Source organism: Salvelinus alpinus, chromosome 2, assembly GCF_045679555.1.
Source record: "Salvelinus alpinus chromosome 2, SLU_Salpinus.1, whole genome shotgun sequence".
NCBI lineage: Eukaryota > Metazoa > Chordata > Actinopteri > Salmoniformes > Salmonidae > Salvelinus > Salvelinus alpinus.
In genome coordinates this window covers 19,290,221-19,310,578 of record NC_092087.1, presented here as the reverse complement: position 1 = coordinate 19,310,578, position 20,358 = coordinate 19,290,221, and the positions used below count along the sequence as shown (strand labels likewise).

The 20,358-nt window shown below is 42.9% G+C and overlaps 1 protein-coding gene across 3 annotated transcripts in view; it reads left to right on the top strand.

Moving 5' to 3' along the window:
* Positions 1-20,358, top strand: part of LOC139555969 (contactin-4-like) — a 255,013-nt gene that overhangs the window by 90,831 nt on the left and 143,824 nt on the right. For all 3 annotated transcript variants that reach the window (XM_071369404.1, XM_071369411.1, XM_071369394.1), the window contains exon 3: positions 7,869-8,001. In XM_071369404.1, the coding sequence (XP_071225505.1) occupies positions 7,869-8,001 (133 nt within the window). The remainder of the gene's footprint in view (positions 1-7,868; positions 8,002-20,358) is intronic.

The following is a 20,358-nucleotide window of genomic DNA, read 5'->3' as shown; positions in this document are numbered from 1 at the left end:
CCACTGAACAGAACAGCAAGAAGAGCTGCCCCTCACTACCTTAAGGCTATGCTCAAGCCCTACACACCAAACCAACCACTCTGTTCTGCCACCTTAGGTCTCTTGCCCCCCTGAAAAGCATGTTTTTTATTTATTTTATACCATTTCATTTATTCCGCTACAGCCATTACCATGAGCCCGTTCTCCCCAATTAAGGTGCCACCAACCACTTGTGTTTGAAACAGTGGCCAGGTAAAGACAACCCAACACATGGGTTTCTGTCATACCTTGTCCATGAACTGCTTACGGGTTAACTTCTCTGATCTACGGATACCGAACACGGGTTCACTTTCCTAAACAACCGCTGAATTGCAGGGCGCCAAATTCAAAAATATTCCTAAAAATATTTATAATCATGCAATCACAAGTGAAATATACCAAAACACAGCTTAGCTTGTTGTTAATCCACCTATCGTGTCAGATTTTGAAAATATATTTTACAGCGAAAGAAATCCAAGCTTTTGTGAGTGTAGCTTTCAATGCTATAACAGTTTAGCCTTATATTAGCTTGGCTAGCTTGGTCACGAAAGTAAGAAAAGCAATCAAATGAATCGCTTACCTTTGATAATCTTCGGGTGTTCCCACTCACGAGACTCACAGTTACACAACAAATGTTCTTTTTGTTCGATAAATATAACTTTTATCACGAGAAAACGCCATTTGGGTTGCGCGTTATGATGAAAAATCAAAAGCCGTGTTCCGTTCGACAAATCCCAAAAAGTATCCAAAATGGTCGTAGAAACATTTCAAATGTTTTTTATAATCAATCCTCAGGTTGTCTTTAACAAACATAATCGATAATATTTCAACCGGACCATAACCTATTCTTTAAGAGAGAAATGGAAAATGGGGAGCCCCTCTCTCGCGCGCAGGAACTATTCGCAGGCCACCTGACTAGTTTTGAAACATCTCGCTCATTTTTTAAAATAAAAGTCTGAAACTATGTCTAAAGCCTGGTCACAGCATGAGGAAGCTATTGGGAAAATAATATGGTTGATACCCCTTTAAATGGAGGTTAGACAGGCCAGAAAACATGTTTTATTTTATTTTTTAAATATCACTTCCGGGTTAGATTTTCTCAGGATTTCGCTTGCAGAATAAGTATTCTTATTCTCACAGACAATATTTTGACAGTTTTGGAAACTTTGGAGTGTTTTCTATCCTAATCTGTAAATTATATGCATATTCTACGATCTGGGCCGGAGAAAATGTCCTTTCACGTTGGGTACGTTATTTGAAGAAGAAAAAAATTATCTGACCCCTAGCGCTAAGAGGTTTTAAGGACATTTTGGAATTTGGGTGAGGTATCCCTTTAAAATTGAGGGTGGGGGATTCTTTAAAAAAATCTGCTAATAGTAGGAACACCACCATCTAAAGGTCAGAACCGGGTAATATCAGGATGTAGGATGGGACATAAACATAACAACTTCAGTGACAAATGTCTCTGAACAAGGGGAATAAACATCACTAAATTCACTGAGAATACATTACATTGGATGAAGAAACAATACTCTGAGCCACAGCTCTATAGTACTTGTCAGACATAGATAACTGATAGCATATACTCGTTGTCAGGGTGGGATTATTGTGGGGGATCCGTGGGTGGCTTTTTACAATTCCTTTGTGTTCCTCATGTCTTACTCATTGTTATGAGTCAGCAAGTCACTGTGACTCAGGCATGGTGGTTTGTTTGTTTGTTCCTCCTGCGTGACTGCCTAGCAGTTGCCATGGTGGAACTTTGTCTGATGCAAGCTGGTTCAAAGTTGACCAATATTTTAAGCCAAGGCAAGTGGAGGCTGGTGATGTGGCAACTATACTTGGCATAATACAGTTGTGTCTTAGTAAAAGTTGTCTGTGACTAACTGAATTAAATAATGTATGTCTACTGTTAAGTCCACCACCTCATCTATGCGCAACTAGAATATGCAGAGATGAGAACAGCAATTCTATGCAAGTACTGTAGTCAATACCTTGAATGTTTAGTCAATTGCCTGTTGGTCGAACATTCTGTCGGCGTCGTCGACCTCCCCCTCAACTTGTACAGTAGCTTTATGATATAATATTTATTATCCAGTCTGTGCTGTTGTTACATCATCCATCAAGGGAAGTAGGCATTGTGGACCTGAGACTAAATTACACACGTGTCTGTCACATCCCTGGTGACTTTAGTCTAACCAGCAAGGACTCTGTCTCTATGAGTGGAAAGAAAACAAGTCCAATTATGCCAGCTCAACTGCAATGCAGCGGGGGCAAGCAAACAAGATGTTTGTTCTTTTATTCTTTATCACAGACATCCTCTGAAATTATATTGTTTGTTCCAGTAAAATGGAAAACATAATGGAAAAGAAGAATTCTGGTGCACACACACAAACATTCACACACATCAACTAGATACACTATATATATATATATATATATATATATATATATATATATATATATATATACATACACATACAAAGGTATATGGACACCCCTTCAAATTAGTGGATTCTGCTATTTCAGCAACCCCCGTTGCTGACAGGTGTATCAAATCGAGCACACAGCCATGAAATCTCCATGGACAAACATTGGCAGTAGAATGGCCTTACTGAAGAGCTCAGTGACTTTCAACGTGGCACCGTCATAGGATGCTACCTTTCCAACAAGTCAGTCAAATTTCTGCCCTGCAAGAGCTGCCTCGATCAACTGTAAGTGCTGTTATTGTGAAGTGGAACGTCTAGGAGCAACAACTGCTCAGCTGCAAAGTGATAGGCCACACAAGCTCACAGAGCGGGACCGCCGAGTGCTGAAGCACGTGGCACGTAAAAATCATCTGTCCTCGGTTGCAACAATTCACTACCGAGTTCCAAACTAACCTCTGGAAGCAACGTCAGCACAAGAACTGTTCGCCGGGAGCTTCATGAAATGGGTTTCCATGGCCGAGCAGTCGCACACAAGCCTAAGATCCCCATGTGCAATGCCAAGCATTGGCTAGAGTGGTGTAAACCTCGCCGCCATTGGACTCTGGAGCAGTGGAAATGTGTTCTTTGGAGTGATTAATCACTCTTCACCATCTGGCAGTCCAACAGACAAATCTAGGTTTGGCGGATGCCAGGAGAACGCTACCTGCACCAATGCATGGTGGCAACTGTAAAGTTTTTCATGGTTTGGGCAAAGACCCCTTAGATCCAGGGAAGGGAAATCTTATTGCTACAGCATACAATTACATTCTAGACGATTCTGTGCTTCCAACTGTGTGGCAACCGTGTTTCAGCATGACAATCCCCCCGTGCACAAAGCAAGCTCCATACATAAAGTGTTTGTCGAGATCGGAGTGGAAGAACTTGACTGGCCTGCACAGAGCCCTGACCTCAACCCCATTGAACACCCTTGGTATGGATTGGAACTCCGACTGGGAGCCAGGCCTAATCGGCCAACATCATTGCCCGACCTCACAAATACTCTTGTGGCTGAATGGAAGTCCCCGCTGCAACATCTAGTGGAAAACCTTCCCAGAAGAGTGGAGGCTGTCATAGCAGCAAAAGGGGGACCAACTCCATATTAATACCCATGATTTTGGAATGAGATGTTCAACGAGCAGGTGTCCACATACTTTTAGTCAGTAGTGTAGTGTATACAGTGCATTCAGAAAGTTTTCAGACCCCTTGACTTTTTCCACATTTTGTTACGTTACAGCCTTATTCTAAAATGTATGATATCTTATTTTCCTCGCCAATCTACACACACTACCCCATAATGACAAATGGGGAAATGGGGAAAATGCACAGACATTTTCAGGTCTCTCCAGAGATGTTCGATCGGGTTAAAGTCCAGGCTCTGGCTGGACATTCAGAGATTTTGTCCTGAAGCCACTCCTGCATTGTCTTGGCTGTGTGCTTAGGGTGGTTTGTTGCTATGGGGTATTGTGTATAGATTGATGAGGAAAAACATTTATTTAATCAATTTTAGAATATGTGTAAAAGGCAAGTGTTCTGAATACTTTCCGAATGCACTGTATAAACCCATTCAAATACCACATAAGCCTACGTTCTTGTAAGATAATCAACCAGTCTTCACATACCTGTTGAAGGGTTGTGAAATGAGTCATGAATTTATTTGCATCCTGCTTCGCACAAACACAGTGGTTTAACACTCAATGATATGCAATATGCATCAATTCATGCGGCTATAGATAAAAATAAGGCATCTTGATGTGCTAGTCACACACTTGTACACGCACACACACAAACACACACATGCATATTGACCCCACACACTCACACAGACACACACACATAATTTTCGTACTGTACATTATTTACAGAGTAAGAACAGACAGCAGTCTGGAAGCAGCCAAGCCCTTACATTTACATTTACATTTAAGTCATTTAGCAGACGCTCTTATCCAGAGCGACTTACAAATTGGTGCATTCACCTTATGACATCCAGTGGAACAACCACTTTACAATAGTGCATCTAAATCTTTTAAGGGGGGGGGGGGGTCAGAAGGATTACTTTATCCTATCCTAGGTATTCCTTGAAGAGGTGGGGTTTCAGGTGTCTCCGGAAGGTGGTGATTGACTCCGCTGTCCTGGCGTCGTGAGGGAGCATCACAGAGCATTTTCAATCTGCTTAACAGCTCTCACTGGTTGCAAAATGTTTTGATTATCCATGTTCAGTTTGTCTGGCCATTGTGGCTACAGTAAGTTAAAGGGAATCTCGAGAGACACTAGAAATCAATTACTGAAAAATGCACATATTTATTTGATTAATAAAATCCTCTTTTCAGTGGGGTCTGTTGAATTCAGTCATATTATTCATTGAATCAGGAACAAATTAGTTTGATAATTTTCTTTCCAGGTGAAAAAAAATAAACATTCTGAGAATAAAAGTTAATGTCCATTTAAAGTCCATCAAGGTCATCCTATAATCAGTGGGTGAATCAAATTGGCTTGGTCTTATTGCAGATGGCAACAGTAATCACACAAAATTAAAATGTGATTAATTTATATTTTTGGAATAGGGTTTTTGACCTCTGTCTAGACATGTCCACTCTCCAATGTATTCTCCATTAAACAATAATGCTGCTGCTGTCTAACCTGGATGAGACTAACCTGGATAAATAATATATTTTTATTATCTATGAACTTCAAACCTTAGTCTCTCAATGGGAATTGTGTTAAGGAACCTGAGTATGACCACATTAAAATTAGATGAAAAGGTATGAAAACCCTATTTCTCTCTTATAATCTGCATTTTGCATGAGAAATGGGGAAGCATGTGTGAATATCCCAATAATAAATGGAGTCACCAATTTGAGCCTGGTGGGAATTCAGAGCGCTGTAGCACCCAGCGGCAGTATACCCAGGTGCTTTCACCTGACAAGTTTCCTCTGCCACATATCATGCAAATGAATTGTGCTATAAAGCTATAATCTTGTGCTGGGAAATATATATACATTTGAAGTCGGAAGTTTACATACACCTTAGCCAAATACATTTAAACTCAGTTTTTCACAATTCCTGACATTTAATTCTAGTAAAAATTCCATGTCTTAGGTCAGTTAGGATCACCACATTATTTTAAGAATGTGAAATGTCAGAATAATAGTAGAGAATGATTTATTTAAGCTTTTATTTCTTTCATCACATCCCAGTGGGTCAGAAGTGTACATACACTCAATTCGTGTTTGTTGGCATTGCCTTTAAATTGTTTAACTTGGGTCAAACGTTTCGGGTTCGCTTCCACAAGCTTCCCACAATAAGTTTGAGTGAATTTTGGCCCATTCCTCCTGACAGAGCTGGTGTAACTGAGTCAGGTTTGTAGGCCTCCTTGCTCGCACACGCTTTTTCAGTTCTGCCCACAACTTTTCTATAGGATTGAGGTCAGGGCTTTGTGATAGCCACTCCAATACCTTGACTTTGTTGTCCTTAAGCCATTATGCCACAACTTTGGAAGTATGCTTGAGGTCGTTGTCCATTTGGAAGACCCATTTGCGACCAAGCTTTAACTTCCTGACTGATGTCTTGAGATGTTGCTTCAATATATCCACATAATTTTCCTGCCTCATGATGCCATCTATTTTGTGAAGTGCACCAGTCCCTCCTGCAGCAAAGCATCCCCACAACATGATGCTGCCACCCTCGTGCTTCACGGTTGGGATGGTGTTCTTCAGCTTCCAAGCCTCCCCCTTTTTCCTCCAAACATAACGATGGTCCTTACGGCCAAACAGTTATATTTTTGTTTCATCAGACCAGAGGACATTTCTCCAAAAAGTACGATCTTTGTCCCCATGTGCAGTTGCAAACCGTAGTCTGGCTTTTTTATGGAGGTTGCCAAATCGTTTTTACAACAGACATAGTTTGAAAACCGGAAGAAAATATTTTTGGTTTGCAGGGGGAACTATATTGTAGTTAGGGTTTTATTTTTGAAATGCATTTTGTCACATTACCTTATCAGTCACGTCACATCTCCAGCATGTTTTTCAATGTGTTCATTTTCAATGCGAAGTTCTAGGGAAAACAGAGTTTATCTTTCCCCCAAAAATGTCTGAATGACTACTCACAGGAAATCTGAAGCATGTCATTTAACAAATTGTGCAATTTGGGAGGGTAGCACAAAAGCTATCGTCACAAACACAGGAAATCATTCCCCCAGTAAGGTATTTTGGCTGTTATTGTTTATTTAAACATTGCATTGAATAATACAAATTGTCGTGTTTTGAGTGGCTTTGTTATGTACTGCACAATGTAGCATCGATACATCCTGCTGCTAAAAAGCTTTTCTATTCCGGACACAAAATAAGTGGCCTGGTTCTCCATTGTACAGGCAATATACACCCCTGCCGCATGCCAATAAGAACACTGACCTTTGATGTTTTAAACAATTCAGGAATCAGCCATTAGTATATTTTAGCCAGGTTAGCCACAGGCAGGTGTTAAATACATTCTGCTTTTGTTTGTTTGTTTCAAAATGACTCCAAAGACAGTCCACAGTCATGTCTTGATGGATCTGGTTACAGTATGTCTGCTGCTACTGCAGCCTATAGTGAAAATGGCTGGAGATTGGAAGGGTAATGTGGTGTATAACCCTTGAATCACATCTAATCACATTGGCTGCATTTAGACAGGCAGCCCATTTCAGATTTTTTTCTTCACTAATTGGTCTTTTGACCAATCAGATCAGCTCTGAAAAAGATCTGATGTGAAATGTGATTGGTCAAACAACCAATTTATGTAAAAGAGATCAGAATTGGGCTGCCTGTGTAAACGCAGCCATTCTAGGCCAAAGGTAAGAATGGTTGCAAAGGCTGTCACTTATTCTTTATCCCATGGCTTAATGACACTAAAGGCTTTGTGAAGTCATGCACAGATAGACCATTGGATTACCAGCTTCCCATGGAGTAATGGAGATTTACTTTCTGTGTGTCATTTTAGTGAGAGAATACAAACCACAGCCAAGGAAAGCTAACTGCACAACTAAACTTAAACGTCAACAGGGACACAACTACTCCAATAGCACTCTTGGAAAATAGGACTCAAGTTGACAAAAGGCAAATTAAAATGCGTTCCCGACTGTTGTTAGGTATAAATCAGGAGCTATCCTATTACTGCCTAAATAGCTTTTGAAGACACGTCTCACCTCCAATAACTCTTTTCTGTGCCATGGTGCTGTGACAGGCAGAATTAATTTATATGTTTTGTCTGCTTGGGGTTTGGCCCTCTAATGGTTTACCAGGGCTGGCCTGTTTGCTGCCTCTGACTAATTGCCTGTTTTCAAGCAGGTTTGATGTCTGAGTCTGCGTGTAAGCTGAGTGTTGTTTTGTCCTGTCTGTGTGTCCCCTATAGAGAGCAGTGTCTTGCAGAGCCCAGTGTTCACCAAGCAGCCTGGCAGCATTGTGTTTCCTGTTGACTCCCAGGAAAACAACAGAGACGTGGTGTTCAGCTGTGAGGCCCAGGGAAGCCCATCTCCCCTTTATCGGTGAGTATGCACTGAGTGTACAAAACATTAGGAACACCTTCCTAATAATGAGTTGCACCCCCTTTTTGCCATCAGCCTCAATTCGAGAAGGCGTTCCACAGTGATGCTGGCCCATGTTGACTCCAATGCTTCCCACAGTTGAGTTAAGTTGGCTGGATGTCCTTTGGGTGGTGGACCATTCCTGATACACACGGGAAACTGTTCTTGAGTGTGAAAAATACAGCAGCGTTGCAGTTCTTGACACACTCAAACTGGTGCGCCTGGCACCTACTATCATACCCAGTTCAAATGCACTGAAATCTTTTTTCTTGCCCATTCGCACTCTGAATTGCATACATATACAATCCATGTCTCAAGGCTTAAAAATCCTTCTTTAACCTGTTTCCTCCCCTTCATCTACACTGATTGAAGTGCATTTAACAAGTGACATCAATAAGGGATCATAGCTTTCACCTGGATTCAAATCAAACGTTTTTGGTCACAGGCGCCGAATACAACAGGTGTAGACTTTACATTGAAATGCTTACTTACGAGCCCATTCCCAACAGTGCAGAGTTAAAAAGTAAGACTATTTGCAAAATAAAAATGGAAATAGTAACACAATAAAAACAATAATGAGGCTATATACAAGGAGTACCAGTACCGAGTCAATGTGCAGGGGTACGAGGTAGTTGAGGTAATTGAGGTAATACAGTATGTATGTGTGGGTAGGGGTAAAAGTGACTAGGCAATCAGGATATATAATAAACAGAGTAGCAGCAGCGTATCTGAAGTGTGTCTCTGTGTGTGTGTGTGTGTGTGTGTGTGTATGTGTGTGTGTGGCGTAAATGTGTGTGTGCGTGTGCGTGTGCGTGTGTGTGTGTGTGTGTGTGTGTGTGTGTGTGTGTGTGTGTGTGTGTGTGTGTGTGTGTGTGTGTGTGTGTGTGTGTGTGTGTGTGTGTGTGTGTGTGTGTCTAGTGAGTGTGCATAGAGCCGGTGCAAGGGATTCAGTGCAAAACAATTAAGATAAATAAAGGGGGTCAATGTAAATTGTCTGGGTAGCCATTTGATTAACTGTTCACCAGTCTTGTGGCTTGGGCTTAGAAGCGTTTCATGTGCGTTTTGGTCACAGACTTGGCACTCTGTTACCGCCTGACGTACGGTAGCAGAGAGAACAGTCTATGACTTGGGTGGCTGGAGTCTTTGACAATTTTTAAGGCATTCCTCGGACACCGCCTGGTATAGAGGTCTAGGATATAAGGGAGTTTGGACCCAGTGATGTACTGGGTCATACGCACTAGCCTCTGTAGCACCTTGCATTCAGATACCGAGCAGTTGCCATACCAAACGGGGTTACAGCCAGTCAAGATGCTATCAATGGTACAGCTGTAGAACCTTTTGAGGATCTGTGGGCCCATGACAAATCTTTTCAGCCTAATGAGGGGGAAGAGGTGTTGTTGTGTCCTCTTCATGATTGTGTTTGTGTGTTTGGACCATGATAGGTCCTTAGTGCTGTGGACACCAAGGAATTGAAGCTCTCGACCCGCTCTACTACAGCCACGTCGATGTGAATGGGGCATGTTCAGCCCTTCGTTTCCTGTAGTCCACAATAAGGTCCTTTGTCTTGCCCACGTTGAGGAAGAGGTTGTTGTCCTGGCACCACACTTCCATGTCTCTGACCTCCTCCCTATAGGCTTTCTTATCGTCGTCAGTGATCAGGCCTACCACTGTCATGTCATATGCAAATTTAACAAAGGTGTTGGAGTCGTGTGCGGCCACGCAATCATGGGGGAACAGGGAATACAGGAGGGGACTGAGCACGCACCCCTGAGGGGCCCCCCTGTTGAGGTTCAGCGTGGCGGAAGTGTTGTTGCCTACCCTCACCAGCTGGGGGCGGCCCGTCAGGAAGTCCAGGATCCAGTTGCAGAGCGAGGTGTTAAGTCCCAGGGTCTTTGGCTCAGGGATAAGTTTGGAAGGCACTATGGTGTCGAACACTGAGTTGTAGTAAATGAACAGCATTCTCACGTAGGTGTTCCTTTTGTCCAGGTGGGAAAGGGCAGTGTGGAGTGCAATCTGTGGATCTGTTGCGGTGTTATGCAAATTGGAGTGGGTCGAGGGTTTCGGGGATGATGGTGTTGATGTGAGCCATGACCAGCCTTTCAAAGCATATCTTCGAAATAATCTTACACTAGCAAACAGTCTTTCAGCTTAGTATCCACTTCATTGTACCACTTCCGTATTGAGCGCGTCACTGGTTCTTCCTATTTGAGTTTTTTGCTTGTAAGCAGAAATTAAGAGGATGGAGTTATGGTCCGAATGCCAAATGGGGGGCGGAGGAGAGCTTTTTATGTGTCTCTGTCTGTGGAGTATTAGAGAAAAATGATGTATTTACCTGATTTATTTGATGTTAATGGTTAACCTGTTTGGGGTGCAGCCCGACACCGGTACACTTATGACAACATCCAGCTCAAGTGCAGGGCGCGAAATTCAAAAGCTATTTTTTTAAAATATTTAACTTTCACACATTAACAAGTCCAAGACACCAGATGAAAGATAAACTTCTTGTGAATCAAACCAACATGTCCGATTTTTAAAATGTTTTACAGGGAAGACAAAATATGTAAATCTATTAGCTAACCACGTTAGCAAATGACACCACTTTTCTAACTCCATCAGTTTCTTACTCCATCAGGTGCTATCACAAATTTGACCAAATAAAGATATATATAGCCACTAACCAAGAAACAAATTCATCAGATGACAGTCTGATAACATATTTATTGTATAGCATATGTTTTTTTTGAAAAATGTGCATATTTATGGTATAAATCATAAATTACATTTCAGCTACAATCAGAAATTGCACCGAAAGCAGCCATAACATTTACAGACACCAACGTCAAATAACTAATTACTCATCATAAAACATATCTGAGAAATACATACTGTGCAGCAATTGAAAGACAGGATTCTTGTGATTCCAGACAATATTTCCGATTTATTAAATGTTTTACAGCGAAAACAAAATGTAGCGCTATGTTAGCATAGCCACAATAGCCAGACACACTTGGGCGCCCGCGACCAGTTGACATGCACGACAGATATATGAAATAACATTATAAATTGGGTCTTACTTTGGCTGATCTTTCATCAGAATGTTGATCAGGGTGTCCTTTGTCCAGATGAGTCGTTGTTTGGAGTCAGAATGGCAACTTTCCCTTCTCACTTAGCATTGGCACTGGTCGACTGGCACGGATTTGTCCAACGTAAAAAAAGTCAGAGAACGGAACACGGCAAAACTCCCGAAAAAAATTCAAATAATCTGATTAAACTATATTGAAAAAACATACATTACGATGATATGGTCTCATTTATCAAATAAAAACCCAGCCGGAGATTGTTCCCAGCCAAAACCGCAGCAAAACAGAACGCAATATCACTCCCAAGTCGCGCGCTTCAGACTTCCGGAAGTGGTCGGTCACGTCAAAGAAATAGCTCTTATTCAACCTCTGAACAAGATGATCACAAAATTTCTTCTCTCACACCCTCTTGACACCCAGAGCAAGGCGTATGGAGTGTACGTAGGGTCTTACGTATAATGACCATGTATAGGCATAACGTTGAAGCGAGCATAGATTTCTGACATTCTACTTCTTGGTCAGGGAAAGTGCTGCCAAATGACTTCTGTACCACTCAGAGAAAAAATTAGAACGGTTTTAGAAACTAGAGATTGTTTTCTATCCAATATTAATAATAATATGCATATTGTAAGAGCAAAAATTGATTAAGAGGCCGTTTGAAAATTGGCACATATTTTCCAGTTTTTCCAATACGCCCCCTGCAGCCATAACAGGTTTAATGGTTAACAATTAATATTTAAAAAATAGTAAGACATTTCTCTCCTGCTAGTGTCTGTGTTTTTATGGTCTCCACTCTAGTTCTCTGCAGCTAATCTGGGCATATGGTCACCAGAGATGGCTTGAGCTGACAAATTAGTTAAAGACTGCATTACATAGACAAGAATGCGTTTTACTAGGAATAGTTTAGGAGTTTAGAACAATCTCTTATTGTCTCAAAATCATCCTTGCAACTGGGAAACTAAGCCAGGGTGGGGTTAACTTCACTAGGGTAGGGGGCAGCATTCGGAATTTTCGATGAAATGCATGCCCAAATTAAACTGCCTGCTTCTCGGGCCCAGAAGATATGATATGCATATAACTGGTAGATTTGGATTTGGGGGGGGGGTTGTTTCAGGCTTGTTTTCTGAAAAATGAAGAAGTAAGAGCAGTCTGAATGAGTGGACCCTAAAGTGTCACAGAGCTTTTTCATGCTCGCGACCGAGAGAGTGTGTTTCTTGTTTACCTTTTAAATTGCCGACGTTATTGTCCGGTTGAAATATTATCGATTATTTAGGCTAAAAACAACCTGAGGTTTGAATATAAACATCGTTTGACATGTTTCTATGAACTTTACGGATACAATTTGGATTTTTTTTGTCTTCCTGTTTTGACTGCGTTTGAGCCTGTGGATTACTGAAGAAAATGCGCGAACAAAACTGAGGTTTTTGGATATAAAGAGACTTTATCGAACAAAAGGAACATTTATTGAGTAAATGAATGTCTGCTGATGCAACCATATGAAGATCATCAAAGGTAAGGGATTCATTTTATCTCTATTTCTGACATGTGTAACTGTTCTACTTGGCTGGCTACTGTTTGTAATGATTTGTCTAGTGGGCTATGTTCTCAAATAATCGTAAGGTATGCTTTCGCCGTAAAGCATTTTTTAAATCTGACACCGTGGTTGGATTCACAAGAAGTAAAACAATTATTATTATTTTTTTTTTTATTTTATCCCCTTTTCTCCCCAATTTTCGTGGTATCCAATCGCTAGTAATTACTATCTTGTCTCATCGCTACAACTCCCGTACGGGCTTGGGAGAGACGAAGGTCGAAAGCCACGCGTCCTCCGAAGCACAACCCAACCAAGCCGCACTGCTTCTTAACACAGCGCGCCTCCAACCCGGAAGCCAGCCGCACCAATGTGTCGGAGGAACCACCGTGCACCTGGCCCCCTTGGTTAGCGCGCACTGTGCCCGGCCCGCCACAGGAGTCGCTGGAGCGCGATGAGACAAGGATATCCCTACCGGCCAAACCCTCCCTAACCCGGACGATGCTAGCCCAATTGTGCGTCGCCCCACGGACCTCCTGGTCACGGCCGGCTGCGACAGAGCCTGGGCGCGAACCCAGAGACTCTGGTGGCGCAGCTAGCACTGCGATGCAGTGCCCTAGACCACTGCGCCACCCGGGAGGCCTAGAAGTTAATCTTTAAACCTGTGTAAAATATGTTTTGTTTTCAGAATTTTTATAATGAGTATTTCTGTATTTGAATTTGGCGCCCAGCAGTTTCACTGGCTGTTGAAGAGGTGGGACGCTACCGTCTCACTTGCCCAAGAGAGGTTAACCTTTCACGAGCCTCTACCCCGGGTCCGGGATCACCCCCCACCCCCCCCACACACTGATTAGCATAGCTAGCATAGCTTCACAAGTAGATAGTAGCATCTAAATATCATTAAATCACAAGTCCAAGACACCAGATGAAAGATACACATCTTGTGAATAAAGCCACCATTTCAGATTTTTCAAATGTTTTACAGGGAAGACACAATATGTAAATCTATTAGCTAAACACGTTAGCAAAATACACCACTTTTCTAACTCCATCAGTTTCTTACTCCTTCAGGTGCTATCACCAATTCGGCTCAACTAAGATATTGATATCCACTAACCAAGAAAAAACCTCTTCAGATGACAGTCTGATAACATATTTATGGTATTGGATAGGTGTTGTTAGAAAAAAGTGCATATTTCAGGTAGAAATCACAGTTTACAATTGCACCGACCATCACAAATCCACTAGAATTACTAGATAGAGCAACGTGTATGACCAATTTACTCATCATAAAACATTTCATAAAAATAGACAAAGCATAGCAATGGAAAGACCCAGTTCTTGTGATTTCAGACCATATTTCAGATTTTCTAAGCGTTTTTCAGCGAAAACACAATAAATCGATAAGTTAGCATACTACATGTGCAAACGTTACCAGAGCATCGATTCCAGCCAAAGAGCGCTATAACGTAATCACCGCCAAAAGATATTAATTTTTTCACTAACCTTCTCAGAATTCTTCCGATGACACTCCTGTAACATCATTTTACAACATACATATACAGTTTGTTCGAAAAGGTGCATATTTAGCCATACAAAACCGTGGTTACACAATAAAAATACTAGGAAATCAAGCCTCAATATGTCTGACGTCATCTATCAGAGTGATCTAGTTTAATTGAAAGCTAATCATATACTTGACTAAAAAATACAGGGTTGACAGCAATCGAAAGACAAATTAGTTCTTAATGCAACCGCTGATTTACATTTTTAAAATTATCCTTACTTTTCAATACAGGGTTCGCCAAGTGAAGCTATACCAAACAAAATGGCGAAATATGCGTTTAAAATATTTCGACAGAAACACGATTTATCATATTAAATATTGCTTACTTTGAGCTGTTCTTCCATCATATTCTTGGGCAATGTATCCTTTCTATGTTATAAACGTCTTTTGGTCGATAGATGTCCTCTGTCCTTCGAAATGTCCACCACCAACGACCGACACCCCGAAACGTTTCCAAAGCTAAAAAGGGCACGACAAAGAAATTCCTCAAAATCGCACTAAACGGATATAAATTGCTATAAAACGGTTCAAATTAACTACATTATGATGTTTTTAACAACTATAACGACTGAAAACATGACCGGAGAAATATTGCTGGTTAGAAAACGATTTGGAACGAGGCAGGTCCGATGTCCTTCACGCTTCAGGCGCACGATGAGAAAGGGGGGTCTCTGTACATTTTGGTCTTTTATAATGGCTGTGAATGTCCCATCGATTTCATTGAAAACGTGATGACGTACAGACACCCAGAGGAAGACGTAGGCAGTGTCGGTTTCTTCATAGCATTCACTGTCGCCTTAAAAACAGACCCCAGATCAGAGGTAAAAATTTCTGAAATCTGAACCCTGTCATGAAAAGTGCTGTAGAAATTGTTCTGTACCACTCAGAGACAAAATTCCAACTTCTATAGAAACTAGAAGGTGTTTTCTATCCAATAATAACAATAATATGCATATTGTACGATCAAGAATTTAGCACGAGGCAGTTTAATTTGGAGACCCAAATATGCTAATGCGGAACAGCACCCCCTATAGTTGCAAGAAGTTAAGACAACAACCCTGTGCAGATAAGAACAGGATGAACCCAGAGTGGCTTATGATGCTCCTTAGTCTGCATGGGAGGGGTTGAACCAACCATGACTGAGCATTGTTAGTGTCAGCTATATATAGTACTCTAGATTTGTGTAAACGTTAGGTTACTCGGTCCAACACTCAAGGGTGTGGGGTTGACCAGCCTTATTATTGCAATAATTAATCGATATTGAATAAAGATGATTGTTTGAAGAAATGGCAAAGTGAAATGAGATAGAATGGATTTCAGATTTCTTGCAGTTAAATCACTGGCCACTGGGAGCGCCACCTCTGGATGAGCATTTTCTTGTTTGCTTACTGTCACGACTTCCGCCGAATTCGGTCCCTCTCCTTGTTCGGGTGGTGTTCGGCGGTCAACGTCACCAGCTTTCTAGTCACCACCGATCCATGTTTCATTTTCGTTTTGTCTGTATTACACACACCTGGTTTCAATTCCCATATCATGTTCATTATTTAACCCTCTGCATACCTTTCTGTTCTGTTGGTGTCTTAGTGGTTCGTGTAGGTGTTATTCTGTCTGTATTTTCCTTATTGGAATATTGCTTGCCTTTTTTGTGAGTAAACTCAGTTGTTTTGCTCAAACCTGTGTCCTGCGCCTGACTCCGCTACATCTCTGCACCCAATCGCTGACAGAATCACGGACCATTCAAATGGAGTCAGCAGGTGCAGCCAGCCCTTCTCTCCCAGTAGAGGAGCGCGTCTAGCAGCACGCGACCATGTTACAAAGTCTCGGGACAGCCATGGATCGTGTGCTGCAAACAATGGACAGATGGGAGAGAGGAGGCTTTCCTGTAAATCCAACAACATCACCTCCGCCCGCACCTCAACCTACACCGATGTCCACCCCTCCGTCGTCAGGACCCAGTGGGATTCGGCTCTCGCTCCCGGGAGCGTATGACGGAACAGCTGCCGGGGGCCAGGGGTTCCTACTCCAGCTGGAGCTCTACCTGGCAGCTGTTCAGCCGGCCCCTTCGGGACGCGAGAGAGTGAGCGCCCTCATCTCCTGCCTGACTGGAAAAGCCCTGGAGTGGGCCAACGCCATCTGGGGAAGGGAAGCCCCGACTCTGGATGACTACGAGGACTTCTCCCAGTTTTTGATCATCCACCTGAAGGGAGAGCGGCGGGAGAGCGATTGTTCCATCGGAGACAGGGGATGAGGAGCGCTCAAGAGTTCGCACTGGACTTCAGAACTCTGTCCGCTGGTGCGGGATGGAATGAGCGGGCCCTGATCGACCACTACAGGTGTAGTTTACGAGAGGACGTTCATAGGGAGCTAGCCTGCAGGGATACCACTCTCAACCTGGACCAGCTGGTGGTCTTGTCTATCCGGCTGGATAACCTGTTGGCCTCCCGCGGACGTCCGGATCGGGGTCCGTCCGTTCCATCCCCCAGCACCTTCGATCCAACACCGATGGGGTTGGGAGGGGCTGCTATGAGGGGGGCCGGAGGGGGGACCATTCCCTGCACCAGCTGTGGCCGCAGAGGGCACACTGCTGTTCGGTGCTGGGGTGGTTCTCCAGGAACTCGAGGTAGCAGGCGGAGCACTGGTGGGTCATCCCAGGTGAGTAGGCACACAACTCACCCAGAGCCCCCTGTTGCACACATGTGGTTACCTATAGAATTTCCTGAGTTTTCCCCGCATTCCCAGCATAAGGCGCTATTAGATTCAGGCGCAGCTGGGAACTTTATTGACCGCTCCTTGGCACATAGATTAGGGATCCCTATTGTTCCTGTTGATGTTTCCTTCCCTGTACATGCCTTAGATAGTCGTCCTTTGGGGTCGGGGCTAATTAGGGAGGTCACAGCTCCCATTACTATGATAACGCAGGGGGGTCACGAGGAGAGAATTAGTCTCTTCCTGATCGACTATCCTGCGTTTCCTGTTGTGTTGGGCCTTCCCTGGTTGGCCTCTCATGATCCTACTATTTCGTGGCAACAGAGGGCTCTCAAGGGATGGTCCTGTCAGTGTTCAGGGAGGTGTGTAGGTGTTTCCTTAGGTGCCACTACGGTGGAAAGTCCAAACCAGGTTTCCACCATGCACATTCCCCCCGAATATGCCGATTTGGCACTCGCCTTCTGTAAAAAGAAGGCGACTCAATTACCACCCCATCAACAGTGGGATTGTGCGATAAATCTCCTGGTAGGCGCTGCACTTCCCAGGAGTCACGTGTATCCTCTGTCACAGGAGGAGACGGCGGTTATGGAAAAATATGTCACCGAATCTCTGGGACAGGGATACATTCAGCCTTCCACTTCACCTGTCTCCTCGAGTTTCTTTTTTGTGAAGAAGAAGGATGGAGGTTTACGCCCGTGTATTGACTATTGAGGTTTAAATCAGATTACGGTAAAATACAGTTACCCGCTACCTCTCATCGCCAGTATGACAGTCATTGCACGGGGCGCGCTTCTTCACAAAATTGGACCTCAGGAGCGCTTACAACCTGGTGCGTATCTGGGGAGGGGTTGAGTGGAAGACGGCATTTAGCACCACTTCTGGGCACTATGAGTACCTCGTCATGCCGTATGGGTTAACTTCTTGGGACTATAGGGGGTGCTGTTCCGCATTAGCATATTTGGGTCTCCAAATTAAACTGCCTCGTGCTAAATTCTTGATCGTACAATATGCATATTATTGTTATTATTGGATAGAAAACACCTTCTAGTTTCTATAGAAGTTGGAATTTTGTCTCTGAGTGGTACAGAACAATATCTACAGCACTTTTCATGACAGGGGTCAGATTTCAGAAATTTTTACCCCTGATCTGGAGTCTGTTTTTAAGGCGACAGTGAATGCTATGAAGAAACCGACACTGCCTACGTCTTCCTCTGGGTGTCTGTACGTCATCACGTTTTGAATGGAGTCTATTGCACAATCCCAGCCCATATAAAACCACAAAACGTGGGAAGACCTTTCTCTCTCTCCGCGCGCCACAAGCAAGATGGACATCGGACCTGCCTCATTCCAAATCGTTGTTTAACTAGTTAGATTTCTCCGGTCATGTTTTCAGTCGTTATAGTTGTTAAAAACATCATAATGTAGTTAATTTGAACCGTTTTATAGCAATTTATATCCGTTTAGTGCGATTTTGAGGAATTTCTTTGTTGTGCACTCTGAAACTTTGGACACGTTTTGGGGTCCCGTTCGATCGTTAGTGGATATTTCGAAGGACAGAGGACATCTATCGACCAAAAGACGTTTATAACATAGAAAGGATACATTGCCCAAGAATCTGATGGAAGATCAGCTCAAAGTAAGCAATATTTAATATGATAAATCGTTGTTCTGTCGAAATATTTTAAACGCATATTTCGCCATTTTGTTTGTTATCGCGTCACTTGGCGAACCCTGTATTGAAAAGTAAGGATAATTTTAAAAATGTAAATCAGCGGTTGCATTAAGAACTAATTTGTCTTTCGATTCCTGTCAACCCTGTATTTTTTAGTCAAGTATATGATTAGCTTTCGATTAAACTAGATCACTCTGAAAGCTGACGTTCCTCATTTTGAGGCTTGAGTTGTGACTATTTCCATTGTATAACCACGGTTTTGTATGGCTAAATATGCACCTTTTCGAACAAACTGTATATGTATGTTGTAAAATGATGTTACAGGAGTGTCATCGGAAGAATTCTGAGAAGGTTAGTGAAAAAATTAATATATTTTGGCGGTGATTACGTTATAGCGCTCTTTGGCTGGAATCGATGCTCTGGTAACGTTTGCACATGTGGTATGCTAACTTATCGATTTATTGTGTTTTCGCTGAAAAACGCTTAGAAAATCTGAAATATGGTCTGAAATCACAAGAACTGGGTCTTTCCATTGCTATGCTTTGTCTATTTTTATGAAATGTTTTATGATGAGTAAATTGGTCATACACGTTGCTCTATCTAGTAATTCTAGTCGATTTGTGATGGTCGGTGCAATTGTAAACTGTGATTTCTACCTGAAATATGCACTTTTTTCTAACAAAAACTATCCTATACCATGAATATGTTATCAGACTGTCATCTGAAGAGGTTTTTTCTTGGTTAGTGGCTATCAATATCTTAGTTGAGCCGAATTGGTGATAGCACCTGAAGGAGTAAGAAACTGATGGAGTTAGAATAGTGGTGTATTTTGCTAACGTGTTTAGCTAATAGATTTACATATTTTGTCTTCCCTGTAAAACATTTTAAAAATCTGAAATGGTGGCTTTATTCACAAGATCTGTATCTTTCATCTGGTGTCTTGGACTTGTGATTTAATGATATTTAGATGCTACTATTTACTTGTGAAGCTATGCTAGCTATGCTAATCAGTGTGTGGGGGGTGGGGGGTGCTCCCGGATCCGGGTTTCTGAGGCAGTAGAGGTTAATGAATGCTCCATCAGTCTTCCAATCCTTTGTGGATGAGATTTTCAGGGACCTGCACGGGCAGGGTGTAGTGGTGTATATAGATGACATTCTAATATACTCCGCTACCTGCGCCGAGCATGTGTCCCTTGTGCGCAGGGTGCTTGGTCGACTGTTGGAGCATGACCTATTCGTCAAGGCGGAGAAATGTCTGTTCTTCCAACAGTCCGTCTCCTTCCTAGGGTACCGCTTTTCCGCGTTAGGGTTGGAGATGGAAAATGACCGCATTTCAGCCGTGCGTAATTGGCCGACTCCACCACGGTAAAGGAGGTGCAGCGGTTCTTAGGGTTTGCCAACTACTACCGGAGGTTTATCCGGGGCTTTGGTCAGGTAGCGGCTCCCAATACCTCCTTGCTGAAGGGGGGACCGGTGCGACTGCAGTGGTCAGCTGAGGCGGACAGGGTTTTTGGTCACCTGAAGGCTCTGTTTACCTCGGCTCCCGTACTGGCTCATCCTGATCCCTCCTTGGCATTCATAGTAGAGGTGGACGCGTCCGAGGCTGGGATAGGAGCTGTGCTGTCTCAGCGCTCGGGTACGCCACCGAAGCTCCGCCCCTGTGCTTTCTTTTCAAAGAAGCTCAGCCCGGCGGAGCGAAACTATGATGTGGGGGACCGGGAGCTGTTGGCTGTTGTCAAGGCTCTGAAGGCGTGGAGGCATT